General features: G+C 43.9%; 1 protein-coding gene across 1 annotated transcript; it reads right to left on the bottom strand.

Annotated features, from left to right (window-relative positions):
* Window positions 1-270: 270 nt before the first annotated feature.
* Window positions 271-23935, bottom strand: Nipal1 (NIPA like domain containing 1). The gene is made up of 6 exons (XM_032916599.1): window positions 23824-23935; window positions 12311-12577; window positions 10296-10352; window positions 7251-7341; window positions 4364-4524; window positions 271-3670 (listed from the first exon to the last, which is right to left on the bottom strand). Exons 1-6 carry the CDS (start codon window positions 23867-23869, stop codon window positions 3042-3044), a joined length of 1251 nt encoding a protein of 416 aa, XP_032772490.1. The 5' UTR covers window positions 23870-23935; the 3' UTR covers window positions 271-3041.
* Window position 23936: the final 1 nt, after the last annotated feature.

The raw sequence follows: 23936 nt of genomic DNA, 5'->3' as shown, positions 1-23936 counted from the left end.
TCCCTTTTCTCTCTTAAGCTATTGAGAAGGAGATTTCACTGTACTGCTTTGAACTTTCCGTTCTGTTTAATCTAAGTGCTGAAGGAGCAGACATTTTCTTTTGTTCAGATGGTTTAGTGGAGCGCCTTCTCAAGACGGACTTCAGTTTTAAAGAAGAGGCAGCGTGAGTCCCTGTGCGGTGTTGCCCCTGGACTTCAGAGCTTCCTTTTAAATCTCAAAACAAAATAGAAATGATTTTTAATGCCTGCCTATAAACTCAGTACCAAAAGGCACAATAAAACAATATTATTTTATTGGAAATATACCGAGGCATTACAAATGTACAAACTAAAATGAATAGTATTTGTAAACAGTTGAAAAATATAACTCTCATGAACACAGTTTATCAAAAATATTTGAGAACATTCAACATATTCATATGATTCCCCCTCCCCCTGCCGTTCATCCAAAGCTTTCAAAGGTGAAGGTGACACTTAGTTTGGTTCCACTGGTTTTATAATTTGCCCCCTCATGTTGACGAGCAAAGCCAGTGTCTGTGCCCACATCAGCTATGTCAGCGGAGCACTGAGCTACATTCCCCCTCTCTGGGGAGAATATTTTCGTTGGAATGGTTCTGTATTGTGACGTAGAGTGGACAATGATGAATTCACCTTCACTTGGACTGTCTGAGAATGAATAATCTTCAGTAGGAGCGATGAAGAATTAATTCACACAAACTTGTGCTCTGAGGTCCTCCTCTCTCTAGTAAGAAGGAGGATTAGAATTCCAGTTCAATGAGAATCATCTCTAATGAAGTGCCTATGGCTTACTGGGCACGACATAAGAAGCTTTCGATGTATGTGGATTAGTATTTTCTTCCTTTTTTAAAAAAAAGAAATGTGTTAATTTAATTCAATGTTTCAATTTTATGATTACCTTTTACTCTGGGTGAAAAATAGAATCATTAACCATTGACCTAATGGTGAAGTTACAATTCAAAAGGCAAAACCAGTTTCTTTACACACAGGTTGATATCCACCAAATAACTCATGTCTCTGTGATGACAAGGATACACATTCAAATGCGCATGAGTAAGAGAGCAGTTCGGAATGTCATAGAGGGACACAGTAGTTTACTCTTCCTCCATTAGTATCTTCCAACCCAAGATTCAGTTGTGGTATTAGATCTACAGTAATGTCTTAATTTTTTAAATGTGTACTAACAGCAATCTTTCCAGAGATTTGAAAATATTTGCCAATTGTTTATTGCTTCTCCACATATGACAACTGATGAAATCTCTCAGTCTTTCTCCTGGGGGTGTATTTTAACACCAGCTCATTCTCCAAATCAGGACACATCGGTTCTTGTGTTCCAGGAATCTTTGACCTGTGAACAATGTACCAAGGGGAAAACTTGACAGCTAAGGTGTCAAGTAACAAATGACATTTACTAAGTGTCTCAAAGTTAAGATCACTAGAATGGAGAATGGCCGCAACCTGAGGAAAGATGTCAAGGGAGAGGACTGAGGTCCTCACCAAGAAAATACCCTGGGGAAACTCAGTGGAGTTATCAAAGCATAAAGGAAAACCGGCAAAAGAATTTGTACAGGTTTCAAACACACTACCCTTTCAGAAGATAATTTTCTACAAACGTGTGCTCACAGCTACCCAAAGGGAGTCAGTGACAGAGAGTAAACATGCATTTGCCTTGAGGTATCAATTCATGGGATGCCCACGGATTATCAGCTTCCCAAACACACAGTGCAGTTAACTGCACTCAACCGCTACTCTCGCTGAAGATTCCAAGAGCACGGGTCTAGAATGAGTCAGAGAAATCAAATGCAAAATTTTAATGAGCAAAAGATACTTCCTGTAGCATGTCTTAGGACTCTTTTTTATACACTTACCAACGATCTGAATTGGAAAGTGTGGTCATGAGGAATTCAATTGGATAAAAAAAAAAAAAGGCATCAGTTACTGAACACAACAGTAGGCCGTGCCCATTCTGGAAAGTTAAACTGTTTATAATTTCCTTATTAAGGTGAAAATGGTAAATTTTAAAAGAACATTAAGATTGCGCAAGGAATCTGTTAGCTGTCCTCGGTTTTGGATGACCCACCTTTTAAGGATAAGACCTCTGAGGAAACTGAAGCACGCTATGAACTTCACATTGTATAGTGACTGCTTTCACAAAACCTCTATGTCAACAAGAAGAAATCTATGAAATAGTAGTTTTTCAGAAAGAAGTTGGCATGGTGGTACAAACCTTTAACCCAGGCACTTAGGAGACAGACGCAAAGGAGTGCTGAACTGGAGGCCGGCTTGGGTCATATAGCAAGAACATGTCTGAAAGAACCAAGAAAGAAAAGAAAAAAAGAAAACAGAAAAAGGAACAAAATGACTGTTGTGAGTCATTGCAATGCTAAATTCACTTGGGATTTCCAGAAAATATGTTTTGCCTACAGTATCCAGGTCCGTGTTAATAGATTCTCTGACATAATTGTGTATGTGTGTTTGGGAAAAAGAAAGAAAAATACATTCCAGAAACATTTTAGTCCAGTATGTTCCTTAACATTTTGCCTATCTGCTGTGTAGTTTAGAAAGAAGGCACTGCAGACCAGAGGTCAATACACCAGTGTTCCCGTTTCTTAGTTTTAATAGCTTGAGCTTATGACTCATTGGGCAATGGCGTCCGAGACTCTGCTCAGTCAGAGCACAGTTAGCAGATCTGTGAGTCACCCTGAGTCCAAGAGCAGGCAGGGAGGAAAAGAGGAGACACCCCCTGGCAGGGCCAAATCTATTGCCCCAAAGACTTTTTCTGAGACAACGTACACCTTTGACTTCTGTGGCGCTTGGGGACTGTTTCGGTGGTTTTGAAAACTTAAAAGACAGGAATCCTCTAGAAGAAGATTAAACTTGATTTTCCAATTTGGAGGCTCTGCAGAGCAAAGGCTTTTTGCTTGGCCTCCCATCCAGAGGATTTGTACAGTGTTACACATGCTAACATACCAATAGACCTTCCAAGAATAAGTATTGTTTCTCTTCGGGTGTCTTGGTTGAGGTTCAAAGTTTATGGATACTTTGGTCACCAGTCCTGCTAAACAGGGTGATGTCGTCATCATACCCAGAGGTTGAGCAGTCTGCATTCTCTAGTAAAACATAACTGTTCTGACTGCCATTTGAAGAAAGGACTTCTTTCTTAGCCGTAGACGTGAGCTCGCTCCAGGTGATGTTGGTGTTTTTAAAAGCATGTAGAAGGAAGATGCCATTGATGATGGTGAAGAACCCGCTCAGGGTGCCGATGATATCCCCAGCTCTCATGCCATACCACTCCTGGAACAAGATGGCGGAACATGTCACCACCATGGATGTGAAGAACACATAGTAAATGGGAGTCACCAGAGACGTGTTGAAAGTGTCCAGGGCCTTGTTGAGATAGTTAATCTGGGTCGCCACTGAAAGTGTAAGCACGGCCAACAGGATGAAGACCAGGGGATCCTTGTAAACAGGCTTCCATTCCAGCAGTTCCTTAATGGCAATCCCCAAGCCTTTCACGGAAGAAACGGAAAACGCTCCAATCAAAGAACAGATTGAGATATAGACCAATATATTAGTCTGGCCTTTCTTCGGGGCCACAACCAAAATCAGCACCAATGAGATCACAGAGACGATCACAGCAAAGGAAATGAACCCTGTTAGGTTAGGAGGAGAAAGAAAGAATTAGACTCGGGAGATGCTAACATCCACACCTTACTGAGGTACTGTTAGTTGCCAGTTTAAAAACACAGACATTAAGAGCAACTGAGACTAAATAAGTATCATTCTGCCCCTCAGCGATTTCATAGAGCATGTCACAAACGTATCATTTGAATCCGTATAATATCCCTGCTAGGTCTGGCAGGTGTAGTGTTTTATATGTTTACTTAAAGGAGAAGGGGAAGGGATTTGGGTTCATTATGAATCTTCTGTCTGCACTTGCCTCATCTCTCCTTGTTACTGTGTAGCCAGGACACACAAACACAAAAACAGATTGTTACTTTGAGAACTTCAACAGGAACAAATCCCATTGCAGCTTACAACCCATAGCGGGCTTGCAGGATACCTTCGGTGTCACCACAGCTTGCAGGATACCTTTGGTGTCAGCACACATTTCCTCTGGTGACCCGCATGGTGGAGCATGCTGGAAATGCCAGCACTCAGGAGACTGGCAATGAGGACTATAAATTCAGGGACATCCTGGGCTATATATAGTGAGGTCTTATCTCAATAAACCAAACCAAACCAAACCAAACCAAACAAAAGCAAGCATACACACACCAGGACTTCAGTGGTTTTTTTCCTTTCTTCCTGTGTTTGTTTATTTTTTTAAAGGCTGAATCACTGACCTGGATCTCTCAGTTTCATTTCCATTTCATGCAAAGACGTGACTTCTCCCTCTTGCGGGGCGTGGATAACCATCACAGTTGACCCCAATATGCTTAGTATGCAGCCTATTTTCCCATGAATGTTCAAGTGCTCATTTAAAAAATAGGAAGATAATATTGCACTGTTGAGAGAGGAAGAAACAAAATCACTGGCTGCTCGATTACCTTTTGATTCCGCAGCAGCTTAGAGGTCACATGGCAGCCTGTGTTGCTCTGTACCCCACGGAGCTTACTAGAATGTGCTACGGGACACCGAAACACCCTAAATGATTCAGAAGTGATGGTTACGTATTTATATTTTACCACTCTTATGCCTCAGGAGGTGATATTACAGACATGCTATGCTACAGACATTCCCCATTACCTCTTAGAGCTTAAGTAGTTTCCAAACCTTACCTCCTGTGAAGTAACTGGAATGAAAGCTATTTTATAGCTCGTTGGCGAAACTGAACATCCCTTCTCTGAATGCTTGGCTCCTGAGATGCTTTGATCGGAGGTGTTTTGGGATGTGGTTTACTTGCATATATGGGATATTTTAGGGCAAGAAATTGAGCTTAAATAGGAGGGTTTTTTTATCTATGCTTCAAGTAAACTTGACGAACTTACCCAAGGACAATCTTACACAATATGTTTGATGGGCTCAGGTTTTGATGGAAGTCTATCACATGAGGTCATGTAAGGAATTTTTCACTTATAGGATCATAGGCAGGCTCACCATGGTTAAAATTTGGGAGCACATTGGCTTTGTGAGTTTTGAATTAGGGATGTTCAATCTGTCCATTTAGAATACAGCTGACCATGAATGTTAAAGATACACGCCCTAGGCCGGAGGGTGGGTCATTCAGTAAAGTGCCTGATGCAAAGGGATCAATACCTGAGTTTCATGACTAGGACACTTGTAAAAAAGCCAGTGTGGGTGTGCATTGTTTTAAAACCACAGTGCTGGGAGGTGGCATTAAAAGAGTGCCAGAGGCTTGCTGTCCAGATAATCTAGCTTATGTGTCAAGCTCTAGGTCAGTGAGAGATCCTGTATCAACATAAAAAGGTGTCCAGTGTCTGTGGAATGACACCTGAGGCTGTTCTTTGGCCTTCATCACACACACACACACACACACACACACACACACACACACACACACACACACACACGCACACACACTGTACTTAGATATCAGAGTTGATACATAACTGCACAGACTTCAACCATGCAGATTGTCAAACAGTAAACCCCACCTGGATATTTCTGCCTATCTAAAGCTCCCAATGCTTTGTGCTTCATGACTTGCTTTCAAAATGCTCAAAGTTGGCATCTCCATGGATGCCAGAGTAGGATATCCTGCTGCTACATCAAGAGGCTGGCTGTGGTCCCTGCCCACCAGCCTCCTTCTTTCCCAGTCTCAATCTAGGGTGCCATTTGACTCCAAGACTTTCACCAGGTGCTTTTCCAGAGTTGTCCTCTAGTGGTCACTTGAGGGACTGCAGCCCCAGTGAAAAGTCAAGACAAGTCTTTTGACTGCTCTATACACAGACACTCATTTGGTTCTCTCTATCCTATAAAGACAGAAAGGAGAAGTAGGTTGGCCTAGTCAGAAGCTTTCTACTAGATACATATACTTTATAGACTCTTCAAAGACAAAAGCATCGAAATGGTAGCTGGGCCACACTTAGAGTTCATAGATCATCAAACACAATCACTAGAATCACCATACCAACCAACTCAAGAAAGCCAGACGGACTGTGTGGTTTGGCTTTGTTAACTTGATATGAACTAGAGTCACCCGGGGAGATGGACCCTCAATGGAAGAGTTGCCTCCTTCAGACCAACCTGTGGGCATTGTCTTAGTTAATGATTGATGGGGGAGGGACCAGTCCACTAGGAGTGTTGCAACCCAGGGCAGGGAGGTGCTCCTGGATTGTATCAGAAAACAAGCTGAGCGGGTTGTGGGGAGCAAGGCAGTAAGCAGTGTCTCTCCATGGATTCTGCTTCGGTTCCTGCCTTGCGCTTCAGCCCTGGTCTCCCTCGATGATGATGATGATGATGATGATGATGATGATGATGATGATGATGAGAGTGTGTGTGTGTGTGTGTGTGTGTGTGTGTACCCTTTCCACCCCTAGGTTGATCTTAGTAATGGTGTTTATTACAATAACAAAAGTCAAAGTAGGGCATTCCCATACTAGAAAACAGGGGATCCTACTACGGGGTATCCAACAGAGGTATCTAGCAGGCAGCAGTGAAATTTTAGCAAGAGTTGAAATGTAGCTTAAAGTCTTCTGATAACTGTTGCCAGTAATCACTATGGCAACAAGAAAGATTCAGAGAAGTTTCACAATTTACTCAGCTGAGAGGTTTACACACACACAGACACACACTCGCTAGGTTTCACTGAATCGTCACAAACATCAATTGAAATTCCCTGGTGAGTACTTGTGAGCCACGTGCTCTTGTCAGGTTCAGTTTTGTTTTTCTTTGTTTTTGTTTTAACAACATAGCAATGTAGTTTCTATTTCTATTGCTATTTTTGTAGCTTTCTTAAGTTATTTTTGTAATATATTTAGAGGCAAGATTAGATTTTTATCTTTGTTAGGGGAGGGGGTCAAACTCAAGACCTTCTGCATATAAGTGATTTCCTAGCTCAAGAAGCAACCTTTTATGCCTATGTTATAAATGGCTTGCCTCTAAGATTTCAGGAGTCCTAGACATTATTTGGGGCTGTCTGGGCTTTGAGCGCTCAGACTGCATTGTTGTTCTTTGTCCTGTGATTTCTTAGCAAATGCTTCCCATGGTTTAAGGCTGCTGGCGATAGTGAACTAGCCTCTGAGGCCAATCTCTCTGTTGTTCACCTACCTTATGAGAACGCTCAGAGCCCCCAGAGGGGTGACCAAGGTGGCGGGTGCAAAGGCATAAGCGGCGAAGTTTGCAGCCTCTCCAGCTCCCACTAGAAGAAAGCAGAAATATGAGAACGTGGGATCGTAGCTTCATCAGAAGAAATAAGCAAATGGCTCATGCTATCAGCAGACTTCTATCTCAAGGCCGCCAAGACCTACCCGAAAGCAATGACTTAACTCCTTGCAGCCTGTGAGAAAGGATTGCTATCAGGGATGCTGATCTACTGTAACTGCCTGGTGGTAACAATGTAACAGTACTGAGGACAAATGCGGGCTTTACAGGGGTTCAACTGAGGCTTGAGGGGCTTAGATGTCCATATTTGGTCAGTCAAATGGAATCTAGTAGAAGTAGCTTTGGACGATGTTGGAAGTGACCCCCTTGCAATCTAACCACAGCAATATTGGCATCTCATAAAATGAGAGCATTTGTAGGGATCTGATGTCTGGGTGGCAGACAGCCAGGAATCCCCACCACAGGCCCATGGCTGGAATCTCTGAGTTGGAGATGACCTACAAGCAAGTGACAGTGTCTCAGGAACTCAAGAAGAGCTGGCGAACTGTTTGAAAGTCCTAAGGACGGATGTCTAAATGTAATCTCATCTGAGAAACTTGAGAGCCACACCAAGTACTGTATTGCAGATAACTCCCGGCGGGAAGGAGACTCCCCCAAGAGCTAGCTTTTGCGGGGAAGCCAGCTTATTTCCAGAGACTGCAGTGGGGCACTTTGAGAGATTGTAGTATTCCACACTGTCCAATTGCAACAAGCAAACACAGTGGAGACCAAACACAGAGGAGTGTATTCCTTTCCTTTTTCTTTGAGTACCCAGCATTAGAACACCATAGAGACAGATGTAAATTTACACAGCAATTAGGAGACTGCACTCATAAAAAGAGCCGTGGTAGCCTTTCCAGACTATTCAGTTCCCTTTGTTGCCGTTATATTGAAATATCATATTATTAAATTATTATATTGAGATAGTTTCTATTTTTATAGATGTTATTCTATGCAAATCTTTTTTTTTCTTTTTTCTTTTTTTTTGGAGCTGGGGACCGAACCCAGGGCCTTGCGCTTGCTAGGCAAGCGCTCTACCACTGAGCTAAATCCCCAACCTGTTCTATGCAAATCTTAATGTCATATGCTAATAGCCAGATAGCACTCCAATGTATGCTCTTATCCATACTATCACAAGCTTTTCTGCTTGGTATACACGGCACTGTAAATAGAGCACAATTTTTTCCTTATGCTTTCATTTTCAGATTTATTTTTACTCCATGCATGCAAGCGTTGGCATGCATGTATATCTGTGCATTTTGTGGGTGTCTGAGGCCCATGGAAGTTAGAAGAGACGGTCAGATCCCCTGGACCTGGTATTGGAGATAATTGTGAGACACTGTGTGGGTGCTGGGATGTGAACTCAGGTCCTTTGCAAAAGCATCAAGTGATCTTAACCACTGGGGCATCTCTCAGCCCCTGGTTTTTTTTTTTTATCTGAAAACACGAGGGAAGGCCAGGGAGATGCAAGTAGGGCACAAACGCAGAGTAAGAGAATCACTGAGATCATCTTTACTGGAACCTTCCCAGGGTAATCCAGTCAAATGGATATGAAAAACTTAAAAATAGAAAGGGCTCTATAAATTTAAATACCAACCTTCTTAGCTTCTAACATTTATCAGGGATAAGGAATACGAGCTATTTCCTTTAAAAATTAAAAAAAAAAAACCAAATTCTTTATTTTATGTGTATGAGGGGCGTGCTCACACGTACGTCTGTGCCCGAGGTGCCTGTGATGCTCAGAAGAGGGTTTTTGATCCCCTGGAGTTATGGGTGGTTGTGAGCTGGCATGGGCTGGGACTCGAGCAGTCAGCAGGAGTAACAACTAATCTTAGCTGTCCAGCCATCTCTCCAGCCCCCAGGTTTTGTCTTCTTATAATAGGATTTCTCCAATGTTGAAGTCAGTTCTTGGTTTTGGAAAACAGGGAGGCTTTAGGGTTCGGGGTACAGAGAGAGCTGTGAGGCAGGTGAAGCTACTTTATGATGTCCTGCCTTTGGAAGGCTCTGACTTGGCATTAAAGCAAGTTTGCCGGAGGTAAGAGAGGGAGGTGAGGAAGTCGGGGAGAGTGGCAGACAGCCTGCCTCTCAGGAGCAAATCTTAGTAGCATTTGGGAAGAACTTCAAGCCTGTGAGGTCTGCTTCTGTCCTTACACCTAGTGTGGGAGGAAGAGAGTCCTGATAGCTCGTTTCTCCCCTACTTTACTCCAGTATCAAATACCCAAAAAAAATTGTTTTTTTATTTATCTACACTTGGTCCTGATAAAGAAGACACACCTATTTCCAAGAGAATGTGCAGTCAGGATGGCCAAAAGAATCAAGAACTCAGAAGGGGCTGGAGAGCTGGCTCAGCGGTTTAGAGCATTGGCTGCTCTTCCAGAGGACCTGGGTTTGACTCCAGCACCCACAGGGCAGCTCACACAGTCTCTAACTCCAGCTCTCCATCGGATGTCCTCTCCTGGCCTCTGTATGCACTACATGCAGAGGGTACACAGACAGCCACGCAGGCAAAACACCCATACAACACAAATATAAATAAATAAATAAATAAATAAATAAATAAATAAATAAATAAATAAATAAATAAATGAGGAAAGAAGAACTCAGAAGATCTGGGATGGTGTTTTCTCAAATTCTCCGGGGAAAAAGGAGAGGTTTGTGGTATAAAATATAATATTTGAGGGGTTGGGGATTTGGCTCAGTGGTAGAGTGCTTGCCTAGCAAGCGCAAGGCCCTGGGTTTGGTCCCCAGCTCCCGGAAAAAAATTTTTTTTGAAACACCTCATTTGCATTCTGTGAAAGCACAGAGCAGGCTCTGTTAAAAGAGCGAAATAACCTCTATGTAGATAAATGGACGCAATCTGCTATGACAGCACAATCCTCTTCCAATATAGATCCATCCTCCTAGGGGGGGGAAGAGTCACTGAGTGGGAGAACTCATGAACTTCATACTTACTCGACAGCAGTCCCGCCCACCACAGCCATTCCTTGAGGTAAGAATGTCCACCTTGCCCTGGGAAATGCCAAAAAACAAGAATCAGGCTTTCATCTCAGGAGATGAGGATAGAAGGTAGAAGCCCTGACTCCGGGGAAAGGTGCTGGGAAAAGGCAAGGCTTCTGGTCACCTAACTCGGCAAGTGTCTTCTCCGAGTGGGGATACTCTCTCGGTCCTTCCCAAGGTCTTTTCAAACTTCCGGTGACCTTTGACTTCTGTGGGAAGTTCTTTGACTTGTATGAAATTGTACTTAATTATCAGGATCCCTGAGGATGTCGGTTAGCAGTACAGGCGCTATAAACTCTGAACTCCTTGTATCGGCCATAGTTAAAAAAAAAACCAAAAACAAAATTAAAGCCTAAACCATAGCTTGTGGGTGACGCTGGTCCTAAAGGGAAGACGAGACTTTGGAAGAGCCAATTAAAGAGCGGCAACCATCAGGCGGGTGGACTCTGCTTATCTTTCCACTTTGACATCTTGAAAAGCTTTTCTGAAGCTCCCTGGAGTCATCTCGCCGCGAGTGACCTGGGACCCGAATCCCTGCTAACGTGTTGGCTATAGACGATGGAATTTTCTCAGTTCTAACACAGGTAACTACCTGACTCTGACCTAGATGGTTTTGTTATAACTAAACTAAGCAGGACGAGTAAGCACTAAAGATGATCTTGCAAAGTAGTTCATTTTCCTTCCTTAGTGTTTTCGCCTTATAAAATTTACAGACGACTAGACAGCAGTCGTCACACCGATGTCTGCACCTCCCACCACCGTTCTCACTTGCCTGCTTTGCCATTTTTCTTATTGCCTGCAATTGTTCTTTATATATTAGGAATTCTACAACACTGTGTCCTGTATTTCATAGCTGTCCCCAACACCAAGATCATCTAATTATTCCGTTTCAAGCAAGTTATTTCCAAAGAGGATCTCTGTGTGTGACCTATTTTATCCATCCACTCACAGAATCTCTTAAATTACATAGACTACCTTCTTCCTTTGCACAGAACAGATTTATGCTTAAGAAGACTTTATTTCAAGTTCAAGGAATCTGGCATGTGTTTTGCAGAATGGTAAAAAGTAAAAAGTTTTCTACTTTTCCCCAGTTGTCTCAACACTTTTAACTTAATAATTAATTTTTCATCACTGGTCTGAAATACTACTTTTAAAAATTATATATTAGCTGCTACATGTAATCTCTTTTCACTTCAACTTATCCCTTATTATTTAAATTCCAGCACCAAACTCTTTTCACTAAGACCACACTATAGTATATTTTCTGATGGAGAAAATCTCCCCTCCCACTTTGTAGCCATTTATTTTCATATACTGACCTAGGAAATTTTTTTTTCCTGTCTCTCTGTATCTATCTCCTCTTTATTTTATTTTATTTATGTATAAGTACACTGTTGCTATCTTCAGATACACCAGGAGAGGTCATCGGATCCCATTATAGATGGTTGTGAGACACCATATTGTCGCTGGGAATCAAACTCAGGACCTCTGGAAGAGCAGTCGGTGCTCTTAACCACTGAGCTATCTCTCCAGCCCCCTAGGAAAATGTTTAAGTTTCTTATGCTATGATACTTCATGGAAACGAATATGAATGTGTGGCTAATGCAGTCAGACAGGCCACTCAGCATCAGAAACGCCACTATAAATAGCATTAAGAGTCGCTGACTCAGCAAACACAAACAATGGGGAGGGCATGGTCTATGCGTCTACTATCAACACACAAGTCCCTGCTGACTAAACAATGCACACCAATGTCTTAGAGGCAATGAAGGCAGTGACAGAATCCGAAGGACAGTGATGAGGGAGACCGTTCTAGGGTGCTGGAGTATGGCAGGATTCAGAGGGATGAGTCAGCTGGACGAAGGGCAGGGGGAAGAGAGTTCTGTGCCAAGGGAAAAGCTCTTAGGGCAGAAGGGAGCATGCTCTATTTCAAGAGCACTGGTGAAGACTTTGTTGGACGTGTTCCTTACCTGCTCTGGTAATGCCCTTGTCGGCCAGTTGCAAGAGACCCTTCTTTTTGAGTATGAAACTTGAGCCAATAAAAAAGCTGGAGCTTATGGCCAATACCAAGCCCACATACAGACTGTACTTGTTTTCTACACCTGCTGAGATGCTGAAGTTGCTTGTGGAGGAATTCGGGTTCGCGTAGAGGACAGGATAAGCCAGCGGCTGTGACACGTTTGTGATCTCACACAGAGCCTGGGAAGAGTTTGAGCAGACCAGAGACAGCACATAACCTGGCAAAAAGAAAAGAGGAGGGGATGGTGAGAATGCAAGGGAGCTGTGCAAAGGCTTTCTCCTTTCTGCAAGAGAGAGACTTGAGTGGATGGAAACACATTTCTATCCTAAACAGGAAACTCTCCGCCTGAGAGGGGGTCCACAGGCTGACAGACACTTTCAACGGAGCTTTTCCACATTCTTAAATAACTTAAAGATTGTTTCGTTGTTATTGTTCAAAGAGGAGAGTTTCACATGAAAGTCCAGGGTCCTCTGATAAATCCAGCCACCTGGCAGCACGTGGGTCTCGGTTTCAGTAAGGAAGCGGCCTGGTCGAAACGGGGAGTGCTTACTTAGGTCTGGCTTCTCTATACAGCTCAGGGGACACCCAGCCCCACCCCCACCCACCTCACTCCTTAAGACCAGTCTGACCCTCAGAAAGCAGGGCTTGTGACAGTCTGTGGAGAAGGCTACGGCCTATAAACTAACTACCCTATTATAGGAAATTAAGATGACCCATTCATGGGGTATGAACTGTGCATTCCAGAAAATTCATTAAACTTTAATTTTGCATACCGCTTAGCCCGAAGAAAATGGTTTCTCAGTTTAACTAATTGACTTGTTCCTGAATAAACAGAATTTTGTAGAAAAATGAATTAAACATCAGTGGGCTTTATAAAGAATAAGATTTTAGTAAGGATGCAAAACCACGAGAACAGACCCATTCATTCTGTGCACTGGAATTTTTAGGCTAAACTGTAAAGTATGAAAGAGAAACATGTTATAGACCACGAGAAACTTTCGAACGTCTGTCACTTGAACAGTTAACAAGGTGACACTGTGGCTAAACCTTCTACTTTCTCAATTTTTTTTTTCCTTTTTTAAAAGGCAAAGTGTCCCAACATCACTTATCCTAGACAAAACCAGACAAAGGTAAATCATGGAATTCAGTGAAAAATCCACGTCCACAGTGAGGAGCCTCTTGGAAGGAGATTAGCACCCAAGGGATCAATGGGGACGCATACATCCAATGAGCAACACTAAGGGAACCCAGCAGACTATGTATTTATATGTATAATAATTAAAAATAATATTTGAACAGGCCATTAAGCAGGAACGGTGTGGGACTCAGGGGAAGTTGGAAGGAGAGGGTACTGCCAATATAGCACACACATAGGAAATTCTCAAAACTAAAAACAAACGAAAAAACCATAAAAACAAAACTAAAACAGCACTCTGACTTAACATCCCCCAACCTTGAGAAAGCACACTAACACATCACTGACAGCTTCTGAAACACTTAGCAAGGAGACTTCCTGTTTTTGTCACCATTGCTCGGTAATATAGCTTGAGGTCAGGGATGGTGATTTCCCCCAGAAGTTCTTCGCTTTCCTGGGTTTTTTGTTACTCCAAATGAATTTGCAGATTGCTCTTTCTAACTCTATGAAGAATTGAGTTGGAATTTTGATGGGGATTACACTGAATCTGTAGATTGCTTTTGGCAAAATGGCCATTTTTACTATATTAATCCTGCCAATCCATGAGCATGGGAGATCTTTCCATCTTCTGAGATCTTCAATGTCTTCAGAGATTTGAAGTTCTTGTCATACAGATCTTTCACTTGCTTGGTTAGAGTCACACCGAGGTATTTTACGTTATTTGTGACTATTGTGAAGGGTGTCATTTCCCTAATTGCTTTAAGGAATGGCCATTCAGAGCCTGCCCCACCTGGGGATCCAGCCCATATCTATACAGGCCCCAAAACTAGACAATATTGACGAAGCCAAGAAGTGCATGCTGACAGAAGCCTGATATAGCTGTCTCCTGAGAGGCTCAGCCAGTGTGTGGCAAATACAAATGCGAATGCTAGCAGCAAACCATTGAACTGAGAATGGGGTCCCCGTTGGTGGAATTAGAGAAAGTACTGCAGGAGCTGAAGGGGCTTACAACCCCATAAGAACAACAATGCCAACAACCAGAATTTCCAGGAACTAAACCACTACCCAAAGAGTACACACGGACAGACCCATGGCTCCAGCTGCACATGTAGCAGTCTTGTTGGGCACCAATGGGAGAAGTTCTTGGTCCTGCCAAGGCTGGACCCCCCAGTGTAGGGGAATGTTAGGGCAGGGAGGTGGGAAGGGGAGGTGATTGGGGAGGAGGAACACCCTTATAGAAGGGGGGGAGGATGGGATAGGAGGTTTATGGATGGGAAGCCGGGAAAGGGAATAACATTTGAAATGTAAATAAAAAAATATCCAATTAAAAAAAAAAGACTTCCTGTAAGGGGATCTTCATCCAAAAACATCCTGAAGCCATCATACATTTTTTAACAGGCAGTTAGGAAACCATCTCAAAGTTTCGTTCTTGAAATGGCTGAGAAACTGACCTCAAATGTATGTTATTTCGTTTACCCGTGTGACTTAACGAGGAACTGGCTTTACCTGAGAGACAGAGAGCAGATTCTGAGTCAAAACTTTTAAATATGCCAAGGGAATTACATTACTTAAGGGATTCCTTAAAAAATAAAATAGAGAAATGTTCTGCAATACTGCTTTAAAAGAACAACCACGAACCGTGACTATTCTCGGTGATAAAGTAGCTACAGTATTCTTACTCCTCCTTGTGAGCATTTCATCTAAACCCAAGAAACGAGTTGGGCATGTCATCCGGGCACTTGGGAGTTAAGCTGACAATTTTGAGGTCAGCCTGAACTACAGGGAACAAAACAGCAGAAAACAAAACAGCCAACCAAGGAAACAACAACAGACAGACAGAGAGTGAGCCCAAGAGTCTTTGCCAGTTACAATTCTGATTGCATTCATTCCGGAGAAAACTTTGAACTGAACTTCCCAAGGAATGCCCGCTTGTCCTTCACTATGAGGTTAACAGAACCATTCCAGAACTTCATCTCTGAAATCAGGGTGGGTGGACCTCATTCCAGAAAAACAATATGCCTTCTAAGGAGCTGATGAAGCAAAAAAAAAACCATTTCCTACACTTCAGGGGATGTTGGGAGAGTAGTGCCAAGGAAGCACAAATAATCTTGTTTGCATTTTCCAAGTTCTCTCATGACCAACACAAGGCTGGGAGTTTTATGGCAGGTGGAATAATAAAAACCTTGCTTGGTTACCGACCTTAGAACTTAAATCGTTTTATGCTTTGGGAGTGTATTCAGGGAGGAAAGCCCACACAGGCTGTGACCTAAGGAGGGAGAATGAGGGCTTAGAGGGGGCCTAGGGCACAGGAAAGAGAAGGGCAGGGCAGACTGTGTGGGCAGAGACCCTGGAGGGTTTTAGAGACTGCAAAGCTATCAGAGTGTCTCATGATCTCAAGAAGCAAAGTATTAAAAGGACCCGAAGCTAGACTGTACTCGGCACTGAAAGTCTATAAGTCATTCAACAATTGGACTAGACGGTCACTTTGAAAGTGAATACAGGGTGGGTTTCTGCCAGCAGAGAACTTTAACTTCTTTGATGTTATTGTTCTTTAAATATGAATCAAAAGTAGCAGATATGTCTCATGTGTTAAAAAATAAATAAACCACTCGATTTAAGAAATAAGATATTACTCCTTACAAGTGGTGCCCACCCTGCATTCTGTTTAACACTTCTCTCCTTAGAAAAGTGATTTCCTTGCTCTAGGGCCAAAGTTGGGTAACGGAACTGGCATAGCTAAGCATCCCAGGCCAGTCTTCTTATATCAGAAAGTGATAAACATAACAAATAAACAAAGCCAGTGAAGTCTTAATATTCACAAAGGGTGAGATGCTTTCACCTATCAAAGCTACACACACCTATAGAGGACAGTAAATTGCAGTTCATGACAGATTCTCTGATTGCTGAGAAGTCTATCTTTAGGCAAAGCTTCATCTTTTATTTTTTTAATAAATGTTTTTGTCAAGTGCTTTTTTAAAAAGGATTTATTTAATTTATTATGTATATAAGTGGCTGTCTTCAGACACACCAGAAGAGGGCATCAGATCTCATTATAGATGGTTGTGAGCCACCATGTGGTTGCTGGGATTTGAACTCAGGACCTCTGGAAGAGCAGCCAGTGCTCTGAACCACTGAGCCATCTCTAGCCTGCAAAGCTTCATCTTAATTATAGAATCACAGCAATGAATTCCCAGGTTGCCGACTGCATCGTCTCACCATCTAGTCCTCAGTAGTTGATGAGTCTTAGCCTTCCCATGGTGGGCACACGGCTCTTCCCCTGGTGGTGGTTTGGATGTTAAATGTCATGAAAGGCCTGATCCTGGTGGTACTACCAGGAGATAGTGGCAACGTCAAGTGGTGGGGTCTAGTTGCGGTGGGAGGGTCTTTGGGTCAATGGAGGTGTGCCTGGAGGGGGGCATTATAGAACTCTTTCATTTCCCTCCCTCTCCCATGAGGAGGAGGAGGTGGGCAGATTTGTCCTGCTGTATGCACCTACTGCGACGTGCTGCCTCACTGCTGCCCCAAAGCAAAGGGGTAACAGGTCCTGCATTGGAACCTCCAAAATTATGAACCACAATGCATCACTTGTCTTTATAAACGGAGTCTCTTGGTGCATTAACTCTGCCACTGGTATCGAGAGGTCTGATGAGGTGATCTGCATTCAAGCTTTTCTACCTTTCTCTGGTTGGCTTTTCTACCTTTTCTCCCCTCAGAGGTCTCTACGTTCCAGGTTGGCTTAAAACTGTGATCAAGCATGGCCTTGAACTTCGGATTCTCCATCACTCACCTTCCAAATGCAGGAATGCAGGCATGCTCCACAACATCTTGCTTATGTGGAGCTTGGGATCAGCCTGGGGCTTTGTGTGTGGTAAGCACTCTGCCAAATGGGCAACAGCCCTAGCCCAAGTTTCTCTCTTATACATCTGTAATTCTCAAGCCACTGCTGACCCTTCAACCTGTGGCCCCCTCATGAAGAAAACACAGAGAAGACCTGAGTACACAGGGAGGAACAAGTCCCAGGCTGTCTTAGCTAGGGTTTGCATTGCTGTGAAAGACACCATGACCAAGGCAAGTCTTATAAAGGACTCACTGCAGGCTCATAGGTTCAGTCCATCATCATCAGGACAGAAAGCACGGCAGAGTGCAGGCAGACATGGTGCTGGAGAAGGAACTCAGTTTGACATCTTGTTACGAAGGCAAACAGGGAGCCCACCCCAACAGTGACACACTTCCTCCAAGTTCACACCTCCTAATAGTGCCACTCCCTGGTCAAACACATACAAACCATCACGTAGGCATGTATACAGCCTGAATCAGAAACCCAGTCCAGTCCACCCTCAGCTGACCTGAAGACACATGGACAGGAATAAGAGTACAGCTACCAATCTCATTAACATAGGAAATCTGAATGGAATTTTTTTGTTCACTACAATTCATTCTCTGGCTTTGAACCACTGTCGATCAGGTTACACCTACAGCGGTTGGTCTCTCTGACTCGATTGTAGTTTTCCATGCCAATTAAAATAAAGCTTCAATTCCTACCAACCCTAAACTCTAAAACTTAACATGCCCTTGCTCACTTCTGACCTCTCGTTGCATTTCTCTTGTCTCACTCATTCCTCAAACAGCACAATGCTCTCATCCTTCACCCACATATTTATTGTCCTTTAGCTGCCGTGAATGTTTTAGACGCCGAGGGTACCAGCGTCTAAAATGTATATATACATGTACATTATTACATAGACATGATTTGAAGACAGGATTAGATAGAAATCTCTGTCACATGTAAAAGACAAAATGTGAGGCAGACGTATGTTTGAGGGGTAAAGGGACTGTGTCATCAGAGGGCTGGAGGACAGGAAGGAGATGGAAACGATGCGGTCACAGAGATAAGATTGGGCGAGATGGGCTTATTAAAGCTCTATACTGGCTTTCCTTTTCATTCAGGGAAGGGTGAGTCCACCTGCCCCACACAGGCTCCAGACCTGTGGTCCGGCTTCCTCTGTATGGTAGAGCCTCACTAGGGCCACTGTCTTCTGTAGCTGTTTTCAACTAGTTCCTCCTCACCTGATGGCTTTGATGGTGGCCATGGCACAGTACACACACACCCACCACATTCCTTACTCAGCCGGTCTCTGAAGTCCCAATCAGAAGAAACCTTCAATTCCCTCGAAGCCAATGACCCTAACCAATCACACTTGTCCCAGCTTATGTTTTTATAGTGTATGCACATCCATACGATTATGGATTTGCTCAACAAAACAGCTGTTGAGCCCGTACCCCCCAAGGTGCCGTGTTAGCTATTTACTCGCTCACAGGCAGTCAGCTCCTCTGTGAACTGGTGAGGTACAGGTCAACGGGACAGGCAAACAGAGCAGATGACTTTAACGAAAGCAGGACAAGCTAGAATAAACAGAGAAGGCAGAACAAGAAGGGCACATCGTTTAGGCTAATTTGGAACAGAATAAGGGTTAGAAATGAATTAGAACAAATTTGGAGCAAAATGAGAAGTTTGGACATCATAGTGGACATATATATATATATGCATATATACACATACACACATATGTGTGTATATACATATATATATGTAAGCTCTCATGCAGCTGGGTATGACGCTCAGTATTTCAATTAACACAAGACTTAATGGACAATGGTGTAGCTCAGAGGCAGAGGTTGCCTGGCCTCTCTGGAGGCCTTAGGTTTGATCCTGAGCACTTCTAATCCACGTGAACTGCAATGGAAAACTCCCTCTGCAGCAGCCCATGAAGCAACAATAAAACGCTTTCAAACGGAGGTGAGAAGATGCTGCTGGTTAAACCCTTTTCTTGTATTTTGTTGTTGTTGTTGTTTGGTTGGTTACAGGGTTTCTCTGTGTAGCCATGGCTGTCTTGGAACTCAATTCTGTAGACCAGGCTATCCTCAAACTCACAGAGGTCTGCCTGCCTCTTTCTCCCATGTGATGGGATTAAAGGCGGGTGCCCCCTCGGCTGCCTTAAGCCTTATCCTGAAGGTCTTCTTTCTTCAAAGGGCCTGAGGGAGCCGGGAGTGGTGGGAAGAGTCAAAGGACTGCAGGCGGCCATATTTACACTTTACCACCCGTAAGAAAGGTTATTCAAATTTTCCTCTAGAGGAAAAAGTAAAAAGGAAGCCTGGTAAGCTGCTGCTCACTCTGAATCCAGTGCTGGGGGTAGAGGCTGGTGAGTCTCTTTAAGTTCAAGGCCAGCCTGATCTATACTGAATTCCAAGCCAGCTAAAACTATGGGGTGAGACCCTGTCTCAAAACAAAACAAAACAAAACAAAACAAAACTCACCCTAAAAATGAATAAACAATTTCAAATAAAAATGCAGGAAAGGAACCTTAGAAATATTTCAGTAGCCTTTCATGCATATTTTAAATTTTTAAATCATTTATAGTTCATACTATGTACCAGGCTCAACAATGTTCACCACAGTGTTTCTTGAACAACTTTTAGTGGAGAATTTTATTTTTAGGGGTTGGGGGGGAACTAGAGAGATGCTTTTAAAGTAGTGCTTAATTTCAGCATGCAAGAAATCTTTTAGGACTTAGAAACAAACACCTTCTGTTTTAGTTTTAAGACATGAAGGAAATCTCTTTCAGAGCATTTGATAAACAGTTATATTTTTACACAGAAAATCAAAGTGTCATTTCACAGAACTTGAGAAATGCCCATCACTCGTGTTTTGTGAAAGAGCAATGTGTCAAAGGTCATGTCTCAGAGGCCATGGGGTGGATGGGGCACTGTCTTAGCCCTGTGTCTTTCTCGGAGGCCATGCATGGGTGGGTGGGGCATTGCATTAGTCTTGAGTCTTCGATGATATCTAAACAAGTCAATTCTGACAGCTCTGGAGACTGGGAGTCTGAAATCAGCATGGCCTCAGGGTTGGGCTCCTGGTGACAGCCGTCCCTCCCCAGTGTTTTCTTGGGATGAGCTTTCTGGCCTGTTTTTCATACAAAGCCACTTCAGGTTGGACATCCATCATCCAGAAATCCCAAAAGCTACAAAGTGGGAAGTGTCAAAGGACTGCGGGCCCTGTTTTCACACTTTCCCATCTGTAAGAAAGGTTACTCAACTTTTCCTCCTGAGTGCACCTCTTGATGCACTAACAGGACACTACTGAACAATTCCACGTCAGGAAACTGCTCTTATGACCAGTTAACTCTCAGCGGCCCCATTCCTCACTCCTGCCACCCTGGAATAAGGGTTGAGATGTGAATTCAGGAAGCATGGACCATCCAAGTATGCACCTACAGGAATGCCATGTTTAGTTGAACACTAACTATGAAGCCATACTAAAGTCTCTGCTTCGGTTTCTGTGTCTGTAAAAAACCGGAAACCGAAGCGACAGAATTTAGTTATGCTGGAGAGTGAATGGATATGTTTTATGCAAATGTTTTGAATTTTCAAGATTATGTATCAGTATAGAAGCAGAAGAGAAGGATACAGCCAATTCTCAGAGTACTGATTCCTCCATAGCCTCGTCTTAAGCTTTTCCGGAGTTAATTTTGTCTCGTGTGTATGGGTGTTTTGCTTGCATGTATGTCTGTGCACCACATGCCACCAGGGCATGCCTGGTGCCCTCAGAGGTCAGAAGAGGGTGTCGGATCCCCTGGACCTGGAGTTATAGATGAGTGTGAAGTATCTCGTGGACGCTATAACCGAGCTCATGACCTTTGAATGAGCAGTCGGTGCCCTTGGCCACTGAGCCGTCTCTCTAGCTGCTGACTCCTTTCCTTAATACCAAAGACATTTAGGTTAGGAAGATAGGAAAGGCCAACCTTAAATACCACAGCCATTCCCCTCAGTTGTCTATCTATAGTCTGGAAAAGTCACTCACTCTATGAAAGAAAGCTTTTGAAAACCCTTGATTCTTCTCTGCCTGAAGCTTGCTTTTTTTGAACCCCCAAGTCAGCTGAGAACTCCCCAGACATGAGAATTTATGAATGTCCTTGGGCAGCCCAGGATATCTGTCCTCGAGTGCATTATAACATCACCTCCACAGTCTCTGGCACAAACTGTGTGTGCAGTTGCAGTGTCCCAGGTGATGGCCGTAATTCTTGCATTCTGTTTCCCCGGCGGCCATGTTTCCACTGCTAATAAAGCTGTTTTGGCGTTCAACTTGATTTGAGTTCGTTAGAACACTTGCAGATAGTATTGAAACTAACTTTTTAAAAAGCCCTCTATATGTATTTAAGTTTGTCTCTTTATTTTGAGATAATTTGGGGTTATAAGATCTTTCGAAGTACTCAGAGGCGGTTTTAAATGTCGAAATCAAAGTACTGCTGTAACCTTTCCTTTGGGGCATCTTACAGAACTACATTATTCTCAGACTCCATGATTAGCTCATCCTTTTGGTCTCAGATTAATGCTTTCTCTAAAGGGTCTGGGCCACCCAAACTGCACACCACCCATGCCTCCGGTACATTAACTGTTAGACCTTGCCAGGGCTCTAAGTACACTATCAGGTCATTTGCTGCTTGGGAACCTCCTGCCATCGGGGTAGTAAACAGATTGGGAGCCCTAGCGTTGAAGGCCAGCGTGATGACAGTCCTTTCCTAGGACCTAGGCCAGAGCTTGGCTCACAGGAGTCTTGTTCATCACGTCAAAGGAAAAGCAGACCCCATTTCAGCCCCGCCAGGGGTCTGCCCTGTGGATTTCCTGAGGTATCCCAGTGCCACCAACTCTGACTGTCAATGAGATTTCTTTCCACTTTAGAGGATGAAAGAGAGCCGAGAGAATCTTCTGGGGCTAACCTACTCTCCTACTACTGAAATTACAGATTAGCCTGTCCCATGCTTCTTAGTACCTTCCTGCACAGTTAATCATTGGGTGACACAGAGCTCCAATATTTCTTGTAGTTACCAAACGCATGAGCAAAGCAGGAAAAATATCCAGAGGTCAAATGAGTGGGTGCAATCTGCTTACAGATCCCCGAGCAAACAAGGGCGGGGTGCATTAGTGCCGATCTGACCTGGTGGCTCCGGAATTATTTAGAAAAGGGACCAACATTAACTACATTGATTGTCTAGGAAGTAACCTAAATGCAGCTGCCTTAGGGACCACACGTCTCGATTTGGGGATAGTTTGCGAAGTGTTGCGCATTTTCTTTCACACGCCCCTCCCCTTTCTTACTAGCTGGTTTTTGATGAGGGCCCTCTCTTCCTCCCCCTCTCTCCCCCTTCTTTTCTTTCTAGTCCCTCATTATCTTATCAGCTGGAAAAGCCAAAAAGAAAGGACATGACGGATGTTGCCAGGAACTTCTCAAACAGTGGTTCCCAATCAGTGGTTCTCAACCCCTTTGGGGGCTCAAACGATCCCTTTACAGGGGTCGCAAAGCAAATGTTTGCATTGTGATTCATAACAGTAGCAAAATTACAGTTACATTGTAGCAAAAAAAAAATCGTTGTATGATTGGAGACCTCCACAACTTGGGGAGCCCTAGCTACACGATTTGGAACATTAGGCTGGGAACCACTGTAAGACACCTGTCCTACCACACAGCTTCTTCGAGTCATTAGCAAGAGGGTTAGAAATGACCTTTGCCCTGACACCCGTGGAAAAACGATAATTTCATTTGCAATGCACATTTCCCTAGGTTGCCCCACCTTTCCCCTTCCATTCAGTTCGCTTTGACCTTCAATGTGGAGACTGCAGGAAGCCAGTAGAAGTGGTGAACAGCTGGCAAAGGTCAAGGGGCGGGGCCCAGGGATTTTACAGGGCAAGGTGTGGGCTGGAAATCCCAGTCTGGCTCATCGGAAGAATTTACAAAAGGGCACTCCCAGTTCCCTATTGGAGTAGACCGCCCAGCAAGTCAGAATCTTAGCCTGGGATGGGAGATGTTTCTTTCCAGAAGCAGAGCAACCACGTGGGTGGCGGGCAGCCTCCAGCGATGGCCCCTCTGTTCTGAGGGGCCACTTAATGGGACTCAGGCACAGTAAGCCCACGGGATCCCTGGCACAGCCTCGGCCTGGCAGGTGCTGTGAACCATGACTGAGCCAGGAAACGTCCTCCTGGATCAAACCCTGGAATCTGCCCTCAGCAAGCATCCCGAATTTCCCCACCACACACACAGAGTTGGGCTAGCCCTAGACCAAGTGGGCGTCACCTCTGTCCCGCTCCCACTTGGGGACTCCACAGAGTATGGAGTGCAGAGGACACAGCTAAGTATTTACTGTGGTAGGACAGCCGACTGGACGACTGAAATACTGAATGGCCAGAAGACCGTGTTACACATTTTTCTAGTTGTATCTCAAAACCACGCATCTGGGCTCCCAGCTACCCCAGTGACCCAAGCTGACACTCACCTTCGCGGCAGGGCTCTCCGGGTGGCAGCCTCAGCTGTGCCCCCATGGCCTGGGGACCGGGCTTTCTCCGTGCTAGCAATAGTTTCTCACAAACCAGTGTCCCGGACCAGCGT

This window comes from Rattus rattus, chromosome 11, assembly GCF_011064425.1.
Source record: "Rattus rattus isolate New Zealand chromosome 11, Rrattus_CSIRO_v1, whole genome shotgun sequence".
Taxonomy (NCBI): domain Eukaryota; kingdom Metazoa; phylum Chordata; class Mammalia; order Rodentia; family Muridae; genus Rattus; species Rattus rattus.
Note: the sequence above shows the minus strand (reverse complement) of the source record. Positions and strands in the feature narration are given on the sequence as shown.

Bases quoted from the DNA above. Each gene is read 5' to 3' on its own strand.
- Nipal1 (XM_032916599.1), bottom strand. From the start codon at position 23,869: ATGGGGGCACAGCTGAGGCTGCCACCCGGAGAGCCCTGCCGCGAAG. The intron at 12,578-23,823 runs GTGAGTGTCAGC...TCTTTTTGCCAG, and splicing joins CGGAGAGCCCTGCCGCGAAG to GTTATGTGCTGTCTCTGGTC. The intron at 7,342-10,295 runs GTAAGTATGAAG...GCTTTCTTCTAG, and splicing joins GTGGGCGGGACTGCTGTCGA to TGGGAGCTGGAGAGGCTGCA.